This window comes from Cajanus cajan, chromosome 11 (genome assembly GCF_000230855.2).
Source record: "Cajanus cajan strain Asha chromosome 11, NIPB_CcT2T_4, whole genome shotgun sequence".
Lineage (NCBI taxonomy): Eukaryota > Viridiplantae > Streptophyta > Magnoliopsida > Fabales > Fabaceae > Cajanus > Cajanus cajan.
In genome coordinates, this window is record NC_138527.1 from 41,390,503 (window position 1) to 41,409,184 (window position 18,682).

An 18,682-nucleotide genomic window follows, 5' to 3' on the forward strand; every position below is an offset into this window, starting at 1 on the left:
TTGAATTTTCCCAAGTCACCAGTAACTAAGAACAACTCTCCTGCCTATTCTCCCCGAAGGGTCTCAAGCAATGCGAACATTCACCAAGTTCAAGCTATGCTTAAACTTTTCAAAAGACAAAGGTTTAGTCAACATATCTGCTGGATTGTCTACAGTAGCTATCTTCTCTATGGAGAACAATTTGTCTTCAATTACATCTCGTATGAAATTCAATCTGACATCAATATGCTTTGATTTTCATGATAGACTACATTTTTTTGCCAAATATAAAGCACTTTGACTATCACAATAAAGTATACGTCTCTGCACATTCAAACCCAAACTATCAATAAGACCTTGTAACCATATACCTTCTTTAACCCCTTCTGTCAAGGACATGTATTCCGCTTCAGTGGTAGACAAAGCAACAGTAGGTTGAAGTGTTGCTTTCCAACTAACAACACAACCATAAAGAGTGAAGATATAACATGTCAAAGATCTTCTCCTCACGAGATCTCCACCATAGTCAGAATCTGCATAGCCAATAAGACCACACCCAATATCATTAGAACCATAAACTAAGCAGATATTACTAGTACCTTTCAAATATCGCATAATCCACTTCACAGACTCCCAGTGAGCCTTTCCAGGATTACTCATAAATCTACTAACCACATTCACGGCATGAGCCAAATCTGGTCTTGTACAAACCATGGCATACATTAAGCTCCCAACAGCACTAGAATAAGAAACCGTATTCATATACTCCTTCTCTTCATCAGTACTAGGAAGAGTGCTAGCATCAAGTTTAAAATGTGTTGCCAAAGGAGTACTAACAGGCTTAGAATTCTCTATTTGAAAAGACTGCAACAACTTTTCAATGTATTTCTTCTGAGATACATAAAGTAGACCTGCATTCCTGTCTCTCCAAATCTCCATTCCTGTCTCTCCAAATCTCCATTCCTAAAATCTTCTTGACAGCACCCAAATCCTTCATCTCAAACTCACTGCTCAACATAGCTTTAAGAGCATCAATATGAGTCTTGCTCTTAGCTGCAATTAGCATGTCATCCACATACAACAACAAATATATATAGGAACCATCTGATAGCTTCCTACTATAAACACAGTTATCAAACTCATTTCGAACAAAATTATAGGAAATCATAAAAGCATCAAACCTCTTGTACCACTGCCTCAGGCTCTGTTTTAAGCCATACAAGGATTTTTTCAGCAAACACACATGGTTCTCTTTTCCGACCTAAAGGAATCCATCTGGCTATGACATGTAAATCTGCTCTTCTAAATTTCCATGCAAGAATGTAGTTTTCACGTCAAACTGCTCTAACTCCATATCCAAAGCACTCACCATAGCCAACAGAACTCGAATAGTCTTATGTTTTATCACAGGCGAGAACACTTCATGGTAATCAATTCCCTCTTTCTGTGAAAAACCTTTTGCCACAAGTCTTGCCTTGAACCTAGATGGTTCAACACTAGGAATCCCTTCTTTCCTTTTTAACACCCATTTGCATCCCACTAGCTTCACACCTCTAGGTAATGGTACTAACTCCTAGGTTTGATTTTTCTTAAGTGACTGCATCTCCTCATCCATGGAAATTAGCCATTTCGATGCTTCTTTACTTTGAATTGCCTCCTTATAGAATTTAGGCTCATCAGAATCAAGATTTTCACCAACTACCAAGGCATATGCAACAGAGTTAGTATCAATAACATTAGCAACATCTGCATACCTCGTAGGTTTTCTGATTTCCCTCCTTGTTCTCCTTGTTGCTATGCTTTGAGGCTCTTCTTGAGCATTACTGGATTGTTCCACAGGATTCAAATTTTCTTTATTTGAATCTTCAACGTCAAGCTCCACCTTCTGATGAACTCCCTTATTTGTACTTTTATTTCCTGCAAGATTTTCAACCTCCTCTTTCTGGCCAAACATAGCAGACTCATTAAAAGTAACATCTCTGCTAATAACAAATTTTTTTGTTCTGTTATTTTCAGTACACCATAATCTATATCCTTTGACACCCGTAGGATACCCAAGAAATATACATTTCATTGCCCTAGGCTCTAATTTACCATCATTAACATGAGCATAAGCAGGAAAACCAAATATACGTAAGCTAGAATAATCAGAAGGTTTACCATACCATACCTCCTGAGGAGTCTTTAAGTCAATTGCAGTAGATGGAGACCTATTCACCAAATAGGCTGCAGTATTAACTGCTTCAACCTAGAATTCTTTTGAGAGACCAACATTTAAATGCATGTACCGAGCACGCTGAAATAGTGTTTGATTCATTCGTTCAGCGACGCCATTCTGTTGTGGTGTATGTCTCACTGTGAGGTGCCTAACTATACATGCTTCTTTACAGTAATCATCAAATAATGCATTGCAGAACTCCAGTCCATTATCTGTTCTTAGAGTCTTGACTAATTTCCCGGTTCTTTTCCCAACCATAGTCTTTCACTCCTTAAAACGCCCAAACACTTCATCCTTGGACTTCAAAAAATACACCCAAACCTTTCTAGAGTAGTCATCAATAAATGTCACAAAATACCTGCTCCTTCCATGGGACTGCACTGGGGAAGGACCCCATAAATCAGAATGAACATATTGCAATATTTCGGTTGAAGTGTGCTTACCGTGACTAAATTTCAGCCTGCGTTATTTACCCATAACACAAGATTCACAGAACTTTAATTTCCCTGTCACCGCTCCACCCAACAGTCCTTGTTTACTCAACACTGCAAGTCCACGCTCACTCATATGTCCCAACCTATAATGCCATAATTTTGTATTATCAACATGTTGCTCTAAGGAATGGGATATAGACACCATTCCCTGAAAGGAATTGCCAAGCATAACATAAATTCCATGTTGTAACTTTCCTTTCATAACAACCAGAGCACCTTTAGAAACTGTAATCTGTCCATCATTTCCTGAAAAACTGTACCCTTGTTTATCTAAGGTACCAATAGAAATCAGGTTCTTCCGTAAGCCAGGAACATACCAAGCATCAAACATTCTAACCATGCCATCATACATTTTTATCTGTACAACGCCACTACCTTTTACTCCAAGCTCTTCATCATCACCTAACTTTACACTACCATTCCATTCTTTAAATGAATTGAGCAGCTTCCTGTTAAAAGTCATGTGATAAGAAGCTCCGGTATCTATGACCCATGTATCAGCAAAACCAATAGTACTGACAGTCAAAACATCTCCGCCATCTCCTTCATCTGAACTCTCACTAGAGACAGTTGCACTAGAACGAACAACAGCTGCACTGGCGTTACTATTTCTATTTTTCTTCAGTTGTGGACAATTCTTCATTATGTGCCCCACCTCTTTGCATTTGTAACATCTCACTTTCTTTGACTTTGAAAGTGAATTACTGCGTGTATGACCCTTGCTACTATTTCCTCTCTCCATGCTTCTGCCTCTGCTAACTGTCAGACCTACATCATCCACATTAGAACTAGAGACTACTCTTCTCTTCAATTTTTTAGATTGTAAGCTGTCCTTCACATTATTGAGAGTAATACTATCCCTGCCATACAACATAGTATCAATAAAATTCTCATATGATTTTGGCAGTGAGCATAACAAAATAATAGCTAGATCCTCATCATCAACTTTAACTCCAATACTCTGTAGGTCCAAGATAATTCGGTTAAAATTATCAAGATGATCTCTCACAGACATATTCTCAGACATCTGCAAGGTATAGAGACGTTGCTTCTGATACAACCGATTGGTTAGAGATTTCTTCTGGAATTTATCTTCCAACATCTTCCACATCCCTGCAGCCGTTGTCTCTTCACCTACCTCTCGCAGAACCTCATCAGTCAAACTCAAGAGAATCAAACTGTGCGCCTTTTCCAACATCGCTTTCTTTACATCATCAGTCATAGTTGTGGGTAATTTATCCGCACCCTCCAGTGCTGCAGCGCAACCCTGATGCACAAGAACCGCTTTCATCTTCAATTTCCACAAAGTGAAATCATTCGATCCATTGAATTTATCAATATCGAATTTGTACGAAGACATTGCGTTTCTTCAGATCAGGCCCTAGCGTAACCTAGAGCTCTGATACCAATTGTTATGACAATATGTAAAAGAAAGAGATCAAGAGAAAGAAGACGACACACAAATTACGTGGTTCAGTCAGTGTGACCTACGTCTACGGGCAGTTCAAAAATTTATTATTTCTAAATGAATAGAGATAATGATACAAATGCATTTTAACCTTATAACAATGATAAAATATAACAGTCTCGCTACAATCCAAATAAAAATAGAAATAGTAACGGATAAAATTACAAATTCAAGGCATCTCAACAACAATAAGAGAAGTGAGCCAAACATTTTAAAGAGTATGATTTGCTAGTAGCTAGGAAGATCGACTTAAATGAAATGAAATCTCAGTCTCTGTCTCCACTCCACCGTTGTGGCTATATGTGAAGGTCTGTTTCCACCATTAATATTCAACTATTGATTGTTGATACACAAATCTGATAGGATTGAAAACTTCATTTTGCTGTTGAACCAGTAAAAGATGTACACCTCAAATTAAGGGCAAGCATGCGCTGATGTTTAGTGCACTAACTAGTTACTAATTAATTATCCAACTCATACGCATGGACAATTATATATGGGAGTGATGGACCCTACCGAATCAGAAAGGAAAACAAAATTAATGTCACCCACCAAACAAAAGCAGTGCCCTCACATCAAATATTCGTGGTTCAGATAAGTAGCTATAATAAGGTCCTCACAATATTGCCATGGTTTACCAAATGGTAACAATGATTATATTCTAAAATCCAATTAACTTTATGACATTATCCACACAAGACACAATCAGCCTGATAGCACTCATTACTGCTCATAGGAGAGTGACAAAAGAAGAGTGCATGATAAGTGAATTCAGAAATTGAAACACCAGCAGTAATAAATGGTTGCTTTGATTCCTAAAGTATCATAATATTGTGATCAGATTGATAAGTGAATCCACAGAATTGCTTGTTAGGTAGTCCAATGTCCAAGATCATTGCATATTCATAGTCTTGGAGAAGTTTTAAATTACAAAATAGAATCAATATATAATACTCAATTAGTGAAGATCGAACCTAACAATTTTTGAAGCCAACCAATAAATGTGCGTAAGTGTGGCCATGAGCATCAGCGTAACTCATGGCACATCATCAAACGTTGTTCCGTGAAATGGATTCTTTGATTAAAATTCGGTCACGACGTTGATGTTTATTATGGGATCTGACTATTTAGAACAGAGAAAAGACCAAAGTGAAACATGGCAGCTGATGATAAAACAAGGATTCATTTATTTATTTTATTTGTTCGGTGCTGTGTGTGTAAGAAAATCCTGTGATAAGTCAGTTACATGCATGCAATACGAGCAATTTCATTTCAAAGTGAACTAATACCGGTTAATTTCATATAAAAAAAGGAAATTTATTGGCACCAGTTTATTTATTTTTTATTATTTTTATAATTATTAAATAAACTTTTAAATATTTTATTTTCAATATATTTAAAATATTTCTTTTTTATTTAAATTTGATTTATTCAGACTGTATTTGACATGTTTAATAAGTTATCTTTTCAACAATTATTTCACTAGCTTAGAGTCACCACTACTACAATTTTCTTTAATAATATTTTTTTACTTATATTTGTTAAAATATTATTATATATCAAATAAATATGTTATTTTGTAATAATTTTTGAAAAATATTACTATAAATAAGTAATATATATTTTTTATATCAATATTGTTCTTTTTATTACTTTTAAGTTGAATAAAAAAATATCACATAAAAAATATATTTATCTCATTTTTAATTGTTTCTCATAATTAAAATTCTATATCGAGTAAATGAATGACCCATATATATAGTTATATTTAAGATAAACAAATTTTGATATTTGATATTTAATTAGTAGTAATTAATTAAGAATATTTCTAACTTTCTCTTAAAGAACTTAAAATTTAGAAAGCATAAAATATAATAATTGATAACAACATCTATATTAAAATTAATTATTATTTTATAAAGTTAACAAAACTTAGTAATATTATTAAAATGTTACAAAAATATTATTTTAATAACATTTAAAAAATATTAATTAATTATATAAAAATATTATTAAAAGTTTTTAATGACATAAGTTATATACAATATTTAATAATATATTGTAGAAATAAATTAACATTTATATATAATTATATAACATTTTTTAAATATTACTTAAAACTTTTTGTATTATAGTGAGTACATATATATCTTCAAATAAGCAATTCACTTTATCTCTTTAAATAGATTTATATGTGATACCTTATAATTTTAAGTAATCCATTTAATTCTTATTTCAATGGAAGTTTCAATTAAAAAATTGTTTAAGTTATAAATATATTTTAACTTTCTTGAAGATTTTGTATTCTTTCTCCTATATGAACAATCTACAATGTACTCTATAGTTTCTTATATAAGGTATCTCTATCTAATTTTAAGTAATTTAAAATCATATGTAGAATATACTAAAATAATATTTTATAGTTAAGTAACTCTTATAGAGGTATTCTAATAAATTTGTTTGATTAAATTAAAGTGTTTAGTAATTAAATTTATTTCATTAGTTTGTACTATATAAGTTTTTTAATTCTATTTTACATTTTTATTATTTTAAGAAGTTTTCTTTGTTAATTATTCTCTCTTTTCTGAAATCATTTTTAGATTATGTTATATAAATATTTTGATACACTTATTTATGTTAAATTATATTGATTATAAATGTGTTTTCTAATGTTATTTTATAGGTTTAATGCATCATTATATTCTTAATTTTTTTTAGAATTTTTAATTAAGTCTTTAGTTTAAAAATGTTTGTAATTGAGCCTTTTATTTTTTATTTTTTATTTTTTTTTACAATTTTTATAATTGAGTTCTTGAAACTAGTAAAATTGCCACGTTTTTTTTTTTTGTTTTATGACAGATTGAAGCAACTTCAAATTAATTTTAAGAATCAATTATAATAATTGGAAAAAATCAACTAATTATAATTTTTAAAATTTAAAAATCCAATTAAAATTTTTATAAATATACCATGTATTTTTTTTAATATTTTTTTATTTTAAATTTCATCAAATACTTTTAATTTGATATGTTTATATAAACTCTTAACTTTTAATTAAATTTATACATTTTAGCTAATTAAATGATCTATTAATTTTTTAAAACATAACATTAATAATAGTATCATAAATATAACAAATTGATCCATTTACAATTTTGCGTCACCGTATCCTACAAATCAAGACACTGAAAGTGTTGGACCAATTACATATATATAATTTGTCCGGCACACTTTTCAACTTTGTTATTGGAATAAATTATGTCGAGTAGAACGCAACATTATCATGTCATATATATGAAAATTTTACGCATACATGCATGTCTATTTCTTTATTAACAAATATTTCATCTATTTAGTATCCGAGCTAACTGAAACAATTTGTCTCCAAACATAAAACAACATTGACTAAATAAGATTATATGTCTAGTAGCAATCTTTTAATACTTCATTAAAAAAGAAAACATTCAATGTAAAATTTATAGTATATGCATGAACATGAATTATTGTGGACAAAATATTAAGAGCATGTACCACAATACAATTGTTCACCGATCGAGGAAGGGAAGAGCTAGCTTAGGAAAACACTACATTACGGCAATGTTTTTGTCATTCTTTGCAGTTCCACCCCACACTTTGTGTGAATGCTCTTCTTGCTTCTGTCATCTTTTTCATTCTATCATTTTCTTTCTGCTTCTAGCTGTAGTGAGGATACTTCAACCATGCATGTCGTGCCTAACAGGTGTCTTCCTTATTGTAAATATATACCATCTTTTTTCACATTGCAATTTTAACATCTTATGCATGAGTGGTTTCTGATTAGGACACGTATATAAAGTGTTAATGGAAAATAAATGAATCGGTGCTAGGTGCAGATTCATTGTCCAATATTAATATAACTAAACTAAGATAAAATGCATGTGCTGCATAATTAAGAGATGATCATTAAATTTGTTTTTTTTTAAATTAATATATATATATATATATATATATATATATATATATATATTATTTTATATTATTTTTATTATTTTTTTAATCTAAATTAAAATAAGATTTATGACAATAAAATAATATTTTATTAATTTATATGTTCATTATTATATTTATAAATTCATATTTATAATTTATATTTAGATTGTTGTGACATGTAGTGTGACTTTAATTTTTATATAAAAATAATATATAATAAGATATAAATTAATATTCAATCTACACATAAAAATATCATTAACTAATATATAATTTATCTTATCAATTTATATGTATATGTGTGTGCATATATATACACGTGTATATGTGATTTATTTTTGAAAGAATGTGATTTATTTTTTAAAGAATGTGATTTTTAATTATTTATTTATTTTAATTTTAAAATAATTTTATATTATAATATAAATTATTTATTATAAATTAAAATATAAATTATATATTTATAATATTTATCTAATTCATATTAAAATTTTAAATATACTTATTCATTATGAATATTATATATAAAAATATTTATCTTGTAAAATACAAAATTAAGAATAATAGTTAGTTATCATTAATACATATATTGTGTATATATATCTTGTAAAAAAAAAGTTAAGGATAAAATTTATTGTGTATATATATTAATTATTTTTATTATTAATGTATTATTATTTTATATATTTATAATAATATTAATTTAAGATTATATATATATATATGTAAAATGTACTTTAATTTTTTTTATTGTAATTTGATTTGATTTCTAACTATTATGATAAATTTTTTTTACCAGTTTTATTATATGAAGAATTTTATGAACTTTATTAGATATTTTATTTCAAGATTACAAAAGAATATTTAATGAATCAAATATTAAATTATAGTTGATCATTCTATAACAAGTATTAAGATTAGAAATATATATATATATATATTAGTTGGTTACATTTAATTTCAATAAAGATGAAATTAGCTCTTTATTATCACAAAAAATACAAAAAGAAAGCAGAATTTATGGAAGATAAAGAACCAATCAGAAGCTTTAAGGTGGTGAAAGAAATCCTAGTAGCATTTGGAAGATCTTAAACTCATCTTATATGAGATGTTTCCCGAAATCTCAAAGAGAGAGAAATAAAATAAACAAAAAAAGTTACATAATTAAAATGATATCCAACACAAATTAATCCATACTAGCTAAACACAAATACAATAATAAGAAAGGACTATTTTTACCAGATCACGTTGAGTGTGAATATAGGTGTGTCAACAAGAGCGAGACAAACTCTTTGTTAAAATTACATTGGAAGTAAGGAAAATGTTATCTGACATTGTAGAATCTTCAAAGAGGCCTTCTTTAGTTATTTTCTCTTCATTTCCATGTTTCATCTCTTACTCAAGTTGTTTCAAATCCACTTCTAGATCAAATATTAGTAAAAAATTGAGGATTAGAGATATAATTAATCAATGATAATCATATTTTAATTAATTAAAAAAAATTATTAAAAAAGAGTAAACTAATTAATTGAAAACTTAAAAAATTGATATTATTAATATAAAAATCAATAATTATAAGTACAAATTAATGTTTTCAGTAACTCGGCTGCATAACATGCGAGTATTAATCTTAAGTAAAAGTTTAAGTTTATCCAAATTCATCTTATTGTGTAATATTTTCCTATGATTACTTTAACTGATAAGTTTGATGGTTACTTCATAACTTTATTTTACTACATATTACCAAGGATATTATATAATAAAGAATGTCTCGGGCTGGACAACTTAGTTAGAAAAGTCAATAAATAAGTTATTATTAGTTCATAATTAATCATCATTCACTTGATAAAAATATTGGTTGTTTTCCACTCATGAAAGAGATACATTGGAATTGTAAACCTTATAGGTATCAATAAGTGATGAAATATGCATGTCTATAGAATAGTCAATGATGGAATCATATCCATGTAACAATCACGTTTATTCCAAGGAATGTTACATTCATTTTTTATAGTTAGTTTTAATGTGATAGTCATGAGAGTTCACTTCACAACTAGTGTGGTAGCTTACCTATGTATATATAAGATGTGAATGGTGAAATGAACTATCCTAGATATATATTCATGGAATAATACAATTTCGTAACCGAAAACTTTTCTTTTGTGGTAGGCAAATTCAACTGTTACTATCGAACAGGTTCAAATTATATCCCATCTCACATATTCTTTGATTAGATTATTATTCCTAGAAACAAATTATACCCATATTCCATGCATGAAATCACTTCAAAGCCTTTATGGTAACTAAAACTTGTTTCCCTATAGATTGTTACATCATCTATATTCATCTACATATAATATATAAGAGATGTTATTTTATATATTTTTTAAAATTATTTTACTTTTATAATAACTACCTTTAAACACTTCATTTTTTCTTTTATTCTTTTTATTTAAAAAAAAATAGATGTCTCTTTCCCCCTAATTATGTAAAAATTCATTGGATACTCAACAAACAAAATTGAGTTAATTAAATTCATTATATTTGAAAGTATTAAGTAGTTTTCTTGTGCATGTGACTAAGGTCCTGTTTGATTGTAATTTTCAGGAATTATTTTCAATCATTAAAAAAAAAAAAGGGTTTGGATATGGTTTAATTACAGGTGGTTTAAAATCTGTTATTTTCATATTTTTATTTTCAAGCCTCGTGCTATCTTACACTGCAGAATTATGTACATTTTTTTTTATAAAAAAAACTACACTTGAACCTTTTAACAAACAAGTTTTCCTTTTATTTTATTTTATTTTAAAAAATAAGTAATAAAATATAATATTTTAATAATAAGAAAATAAAAATAGTAAAAAATTAGATAATCAATTAAAACTTGATAATATAATTATAACAATAATTATTATAAAGAACAATTACTCCGTATATTATTTATTATAACAAAGACCAGTATGATGTTGAATAATTGGCAAATAATTATGCACGTTAAGCATGATGTATGACTCCTAACTTATATATAGAGATGGTGCCAAAATAAAATTATATATAGAGATATTTTTTCATTTAATATTTTTTATGTTAATTACATATAAAAATATTGAAAAAACAAAACTCTAAAAATATATAATTTTAAAGAAAAAAGTTCCAAATTAACCAATCTTAATTACAATTTTTAAATTTCAAATAAAAAATAATTAAAATCTTTTATATTTTCAATGTCTAATTAATATACCTTTTTTTTATTTGACATTTTTATATTCACAAATAGTATCAACATAATTATTTGATAAGCCTAGTCCCAATAGGACATACCGATATAGAGCAACACTTAAAATTATCAAACATGTTACATCAATTACCAAACTTTTATGTAAATTGAAGCTTTTCAAAATGATCTTATTTTTAAAATCATTGATTAAATATATTGATTTTTTATTAAAAATTTAGCATAAATTTCACAATTATTTATCGAATCTTCCAAATTCAAAAATGTTATACAGAACATGTGAAGATACATATTAATGTATCTGTGAATAAAGAGGGAGAGAAAAACCTATCTATTTTCTTTCTCCTATTTTCGTATACAGAACATGTGAATATAAGAATACGTATACAGTTTTACGTGTCAAATAATTTCCTTATCTATTTTCTACATAAATTAAATAGAATTTTCCTTACATGTAGTAGCCATATTTGCACATCAAACAACAATTTTATATCATGTGAATGCCCCCACTTTTTTTTTTTTTTTTTTTTTTGGCTTATTCTGATATCTCCACCGTTCACGGCAACCTTCATTCATCTATTTATTCAGTTTCTCCCACTCAACCCTTACCCTTGTCTTGTGAAACTTTGTTTCTTATCTTCACCTCAACACAACAACCTTCCTCTGTTTGAGTGCCTTCCCCTGCATTTTCAACTATCTTTCTCTTTTCATATCACTCATCATGTCTTGCTTAGAAACTGAGGTCTGCCAAGAGGTCAGTATAACAACTTCCATACATGCATTGCATAGTTATTTATTTACTCATAAACTTTTGAAAACTTCAAAATTTATACTTGTGTCATAAAGTTCATATATGTGTCTGTATCATGTCTAGTGTTCATGCTAGAAAATTCGTGTCTATATCGGATCTAGTTTGTGTCTGGTGTTCATGTCAAAAAATTTGTGTTTGTGTAGTGTTTGATATTCATATAAAAAAGTTTGTCTCTATATCATGTCCGGTATTTGTATAAAAAGTTTGTATCTATCGTTTGGGATCCGCGGAACCATATATTTAGGCTTATCAACAATTAATGTGACAAATACTAAAATACTTGTTCATTTATTTTGTGTTGAACACTCTCAACAGAGAAAGCATGGAGAAGAATCAGAAGAGATCACTCTTGATGGGAGTGTTGATTTGCATGGCCGTCCTGCAATCAGAGCCAAATCTGGAAGATGGCCTGCTGGAATTATCTTACTCTGTAAGCTCCAAAATCATTAATTACAGAATATTTTTTTTAGTATACTTTATTATCTAACTTTTTATTTTTGGAACTTGATAAAGGGTAAAGCATCACATCATGTGTATCCTTCTTTAGTCTTTTGATGTACAATAGCTTGCGTTTCTGTCCTTATAAACAGGTAAATGGTAACACGGAAATAGCCGATGGCACAATATGTTAACTATCTCCCTTTCCATTTCCCTTAATTAAGAAACTGTTTCTGTTAAGGGACAATTCCTTCACCAGTTATTACTCGAATGAAATGAACGTTTGAATTTCCATTACTATACATATCATGATTGAGCCTATGAATCTCAAGGGTAAAATATAAAAGTAAAATACACATGCAGACTTAAATACATACATAAAAATACGTATACGCACATGATGAGATGATTAGTGTGATATATACGAATACGTAGGCATAGAAGTTTCAAGAGTCTTGTTCTGCATATTGATGCGGTTGTGTGCATATTAGATAGCTTATCATGATATATATCAGAAGGGGTTGGTTTTATGGAACTAGAAGCGACCAAGTTAGGTGCTAAAGTGTGAGTTACGGAAAAGAAGGAAACGACAAGAGTTAAATGCAGGAACGTGTTCCATTTGTTGTACAAAATCCAAACGAAACATTTCAGTCAGCTTTGCTTTTCTGCAAGCCTGCTTTGTGAACTGTGTTTGGCTAGCAGCCAGTTACATACAGCTATGCCTCGGCTGTCTCGCTACTATATAACTACTTCTTCCACCATGCATGCATCTTTCTCTTTCTAGAGAGAGACAAAATTCAATTATTAGCTTAATTTAGATGCACATATATTGGACTCTTAATTTCGTAGTTTATGTAATAAAAATTTATGTTAAAGAAAAACAGGTTTTCTTTTACAAAACTGATAAATAAGAATTAATATGTATTGATAAGACATGATAAATCGATGATTCGTGCATCATGACAGCCCTTATAATCAATTGCGAAGAATGTTAGTTAAAGATGAAGATGAGTTAGTAGAAGAGAAAGTTTATTTGATATATATTGTTATTAGTAAAATAAAGTTGAATAGTGCATGATTAAAAGGATAGTATTGAAAACATGTAAATAAGAATTTATGTTTACTTAAAATCTGTGATCTGACAGAGGATAGAGATTCTGAATGAAGGTTTTGGCTTTGTCCTTGTTTATAAGCGACAAGAGGCCGGGAAGTGTGTAAATAAGTTGGAAAAGGGATAAGTTATATAGTGAGGAAAAGAAGCATGCATTTCAGAGAAATACGTTTCTGACACGTAATAAGTGGCGGAAAATTGCATGACATGGCTGATGCCACGTGTCCGCAAGGATAGACACACATATGCATGTAAATGGGTGCAAGTGTAAAATTGTGTGTTAGGATTTACTAGTGCATAGAAAAGGAGGGTGATGGCCAAGTATATTAATACTAACAGCTGTTTCGGGTTACTTGATAAATGCACGTCCCTGTAGTTCGTTCTTAGTAAGGAAAACTGATATAGGTCACCATCTTATAATTATTTACAATCCTTTTTAGGTTATTTATAAGTCGTGCCGTGCGTTCTGAGTGCTGAGTTAAACAACGTGAACAAGTGATATGTTTGCATGTGTAATTAATGTTTATACATATATTATTTTCTTTTTCTGGGGTTGGTATAAGAATTTTAATTTTAAATTCCAACCTTTTATATATACATGCATATAGAACTCTGATTAGCTTATATATATATATATAATATCCTTTTTTTTTCCCTCTTCACTTTATTATTATTATTGTTTGAAAAGCAAACCCTCTTCTCTTTATGTATTAGGTGTCTAGACATTTCACTAGAAACATAAAAGAAGTGTAAGAAATTACGTGAGGTCTTGAAAATAATATTTATTTGTCTTAGATTTGTGGTGGGGAAAGATATTTTCTCGTTTACTACATGGATTGTGGATAGTTAAATAATAATGCCGGATATTGAAACCATGCCAATTGAGGTTGTTGTTTGTGTATGGAAATAAAAGGCATCCCCCCTTCCAGGTCTAAAAAAGATGAAAAATGTTTGTTCAATTGTACTTTTCTTACTCTCCGTATCAATTGTCAAATTACTTGGAGATCAGAAAGAATAATAGAGGATTAGAACTCGTTTTCCAATAAGTACAGTAAATTAAGGTAGATGTACAAAAAAATGACGATAAATTGTTAAATTAATATAACAAGAAATGTAATTTTTACGCAAACTTAATCTTTATAGGCATAATTAATTTAAAATTAAAAATAATATTCAAATAATTATATACATATATATATATATATATATATTATCATTATTTTAATATGTTTTGAGTTTTCTATTAGTTAATATCTGTATAAAAAAATAATATTGTAATAATAGTATTGTAATAATATACGTTTTAAAAAAATATTGTAGTATTGTAATAAAGCAAGTTTCAGCTGTTACCTTTTTTTTTTTTGGGTACATTGTGTTACCATGTTTATTTTATTTATTTTTTATTTATATATATATGCATTTGTGCGAAGGAAAAAAAGTTTTATGTGTTATAAATAAGTTTGTAGGTACATCTTCATATTATTAAAAAAAAAAAAAAAAAAAAAAAACTATCATGCTAAACGGAAAAAGTGTCTTTTGCCTGCAACATGAGGATACGAACGAGAGTCAACAAGTGAATTCAGGAATCATAATATGAAAATCACGTTATTCCTTTTCGAAAAAAAAAAATAGTTAAAATTACAGTTTAAGTTTTAAAAATAAATTCTATTTATAAATCCAATCTTTCCAAGTGTTATCTAACACGTTAAACCAATACTAATTCGATTGTTTTATATAAAGGCAAATTCTAACATACCTATAGTACCTTTTTTTTTAATTCAAAAAATAATTATGCGACAATTTTTTTCATACTTTTTGATAATTATTATTTTTATCATAAAAATAATAAAGCAAAATTTTCATTTTTTTAAAACTTATATAGTTATCACAACTTTTTAAAAGCTTTTAATGAAAAAACATTAAGAAGTACACACCAAAGCTATGTTGATAATCCTATTCCATTGTAGTGAAGACTAACTGATGGAATCGACTTAAATGTGCATTGATAACATTTCTTATTATTATTAATTTTTAAAAAAAACCTCCTTTACAACTTTTACTGCACCATCTGAGTAAGGCTATACATTGATTATTTCCGACGAAAATTCATATATTTCTATGCTATACCGGCTTTTAAAAGGAACTTTAGCAGATGATCCTGAAGTTGTCTTGGAAAGTTTTTAACTTTTGCGATGTGGAATCATACACATACAACCTCGGATACTGAAGCAGATACTTATCAGTGCGTAATGCCTATAGATATAAATGCACAATTATCAACTATGCATGCGAATGTATGTAATTCACGTGGTTCAATGAATCGAGAAGATGGTGCTAATGCTTCTTGTTCTGTAATTTGTTGATTGTATAAATCAGTGAACCAAGGACTAGCAACCCTTGCATTCTTTGGGATCGGAGTGAACCTAGTGCTGTTCCTGACAAGGGTGGTAGGACAAAATAATGCTGAAGCTGCTAACAATGTGAGCAAGTGGACCGGAACAGTTTATATCTTCTCTCTTGTGGGTGCTTTCCTCAGTGACTCTTATTGGGGAAGATATAAAACTTGTGCTGTCTTTCAGGTCATCTTTGTTATAGTAAGTAATGCCTCCATTTTCTCCCCTCTCGTTCATAATCTTTCTCTTTAATTCCTAGCTGTAGCATTAACTCCTTGACTAATCAATGAAGCTTTCTGGCTTAACATGACAGGGTCTAATGTCCTTATCCCTGTCCTCATACCTCTTCTTGATTAAGCCTAAAGGTTGTGGGAATGAATTACTTCATTGTGGGAAACATTCAAGATGGGAGATGGCGATGTTCTACCTCTCCATCTATCTGGTTGCCTTGGGGAATGGAGGTTATCAACCAACTATTGCCACATTTGGGGCTGATCAGTATGATGAGGAGCACTCAACGGAGGGTCACTCTAAGGTGGCCTTCTTTAGCTACTTCTACCTAGCTTTTAACATTGGCCAACTCTTCTCAAACACCATTCTGGTCTATTACGAGGATGAAGGAATGTGGGCTCTTGGTTTCTGGGTGTCTGCAGGCTGTGCCTTTGCCGCACTGGTCTTGTTTCTTGCAGGCACCCCGAGGTATAGACACTTCAAACCCAGTGGTAACCCTCTCTCCAGGTTTAGCCAAGTCCTCGTGGCTGCATCAAGGAAATCCAAATTTCAAATGTTATCAAATGGAGAGGACTTGTATGACATGGATATGAAGGAGCCTTCCAACAATAACAACAGAAAGATTCTCTACACTAGCGGTTTCAAGTAAGTAATGGGGGCTCCTTTCAGCTGAAACCACACTGAATGTATTCATATGTAACTGAGGCTGCATGGTGCATGAAAAGCTTTTCCTGTATTTATACGATCATTTTGCTACAAATCAAACACAAAAGGTTTTCAGTATTGTTGACCATTCTTGATTGTACTGAGCAATAGCGGTTTGATCAATTTGCCATTTGTTACTGTATTGCAGGTTCTTGGATAGGGCAGCGTTGATAACTTCAAGGGATCTGGAGGACCAGAAAGAGATTGGTAACAACCCCTGGCGTCTCTGTCCTGTAAGTCAAGTTGAAGAAGTGAAATGCATACTGAGACTTCTTCCAATTTGGCTCTGCACCATAATATACTCGGTGGTTTTCACACAAATGGCTTCGCTTTTTGTAGAGCAAGGTGCTGCCATGAAAACAACAATTTCGCACTTCAAAATACCACCAGCTAGCATGTCTAGCTTTGATATCCTCAGTGTGGCAGTTTTCATTTTCTTTTACCGTCGAGTTCTTGATCCGTTTGTGGGTAAACTTAAAAAGACAGATTCCAAGGGTCTTACAGAGCTTCAGAGAATGGGAGTTGGACTTGTTATAGCTGTACTGGCAATGGTTTCGGCTGGAATAGTTGAATGCTATAGGCTCAAGTATGCAAAAAAAGGTTGCATCCACTGCAATGACACGAGCACTTTAAGCATCTTCTGGCAAATCCCTCAGTACGCATTTATAGGAGCTTCCGAGGTTTTCATGTACGTAGGCCAGTTGGAGTTCTTCAACGCTCAGACACCAGATGGCTTAAAGAGCTTTGGAAGTGCACTTTGCATGACATCCATTTCTCTTGGGAACTATGTGAGTAGCATACTTGTTAGTATGGTTATGAAGATCTCCACCGAGGATCACATGCCAGGATGGATCCCTGGAAACCTCAACAAAGGTCACTTAGATAGGTTTTACTTCCTCTTAGCCGCCATGACATCAATAGACATGATCGCCTATATTGCATGTGCAAAATGGTACAAGAGTATACAGCTAGGTGGAAAACCTGAAGAGAATGATGAGCCAGGAGTATAATTTGCAAGGGACATCATGGAAAGGCAATGGTAACAGCATATATTAATAAGAGAAAGAAAGGAGCAACTAGTCAAAATAATGTTGGTTATAGTTGCTGTTAGAAGAAATAGTTTGTAGGTTTGCGGAAAGAGAAGCCCTTCTTACACGAGTCTTTGACTCTCTTACAACTTGGCTCACTGTTTTTAAGGCTTAAATATGTTCATGAAGCCCAGTTGTATAAAACTAAACTTTGACGAGACAATGACTGTTTTAGGGTCCCTAGAAACTTCCTTTCTTTCTCATTTGTAAGTTCCATTGTTAAAGATGAAGTTAAATATGCTATGTGGATTTCCAAGTGTGACATGGTTCCGACTATTTACAGAACTTAGCTAAGCTTCCCTCCCCAAAGTTAACCCTAGAATTTCTGTCCGTAAACAAACAATACACTCATGGACAATCCACAAACGAATGCAATATTTTGAAAGAGACACAGAAAGAGAAATTTGTAGTCGGGATTTTCTGATATATTTAGATTTAGGTGATTGAGCCAATCAACCAAACAAATTAAGAATTGGCAGTGGTGTACCCAATGTCATTCCTACAGCAATGTGGAAAGGCAAAGAATTCTATATAAGATCACT

The 18,682-nt window shown here is 30.5% G+C and overlaps 1 protein-coding gene across 1 annotated transcript; it reads left to right on the forward strand.

Moving 5' to 3' along the window:
- The first annotated feature begins 11,956 nt into the window (after positions 1-11,956).
- LOC109801383 (protein NRT1/ PTR FAMILY 7.3) lies at positions 11,957-18,402 on the forward strand. Its single transcript, XM_020362439.3, has 5 exons — positions 11,957-12,117; positions 12,490-12,604; positions 16,100-16,317; positions 16,430-16,992; positions 17,201-18,402. The coding sequence occupies exons 1-5, from the start codon at positions 12,085-12,087 to the stop codon at positions 18,060-18,062; spliced, it is 1,791 nt and encodes a 596-aa protein (XP_020218028.1). The 5' UTR covers positions 11,957-12,084; the 3' UTR covers positions 18,063-18,402.
- The last annotated feature ends 280 nt before the right edge of the window (positions 18,403-18,682 follow it).

Bases quoted from the DNA above. Each gene is read 5' to 3' on its own strand.
- LOC109801383 (XM_020362439.3), top strand. From the start codon at position 12,085: ATGTCTTGCTTAGAAACTGAGGTCTGCCAAGAG. The intron at 16,318-16,429 runs GTAAGTAATGCC...TTAACATGACAG, and splicing joins TTCAGGTCATCTTTGTTATA to GGTCTAATGTCCTTATCCCT. The intron at 16,993-17,200 runs GTAAGTAATGGG...ACTGTATTGCAG, and splicing joins CTCTACACTAGCGGTTTCAA to GTTCTTGGATAGGGCAGCGT.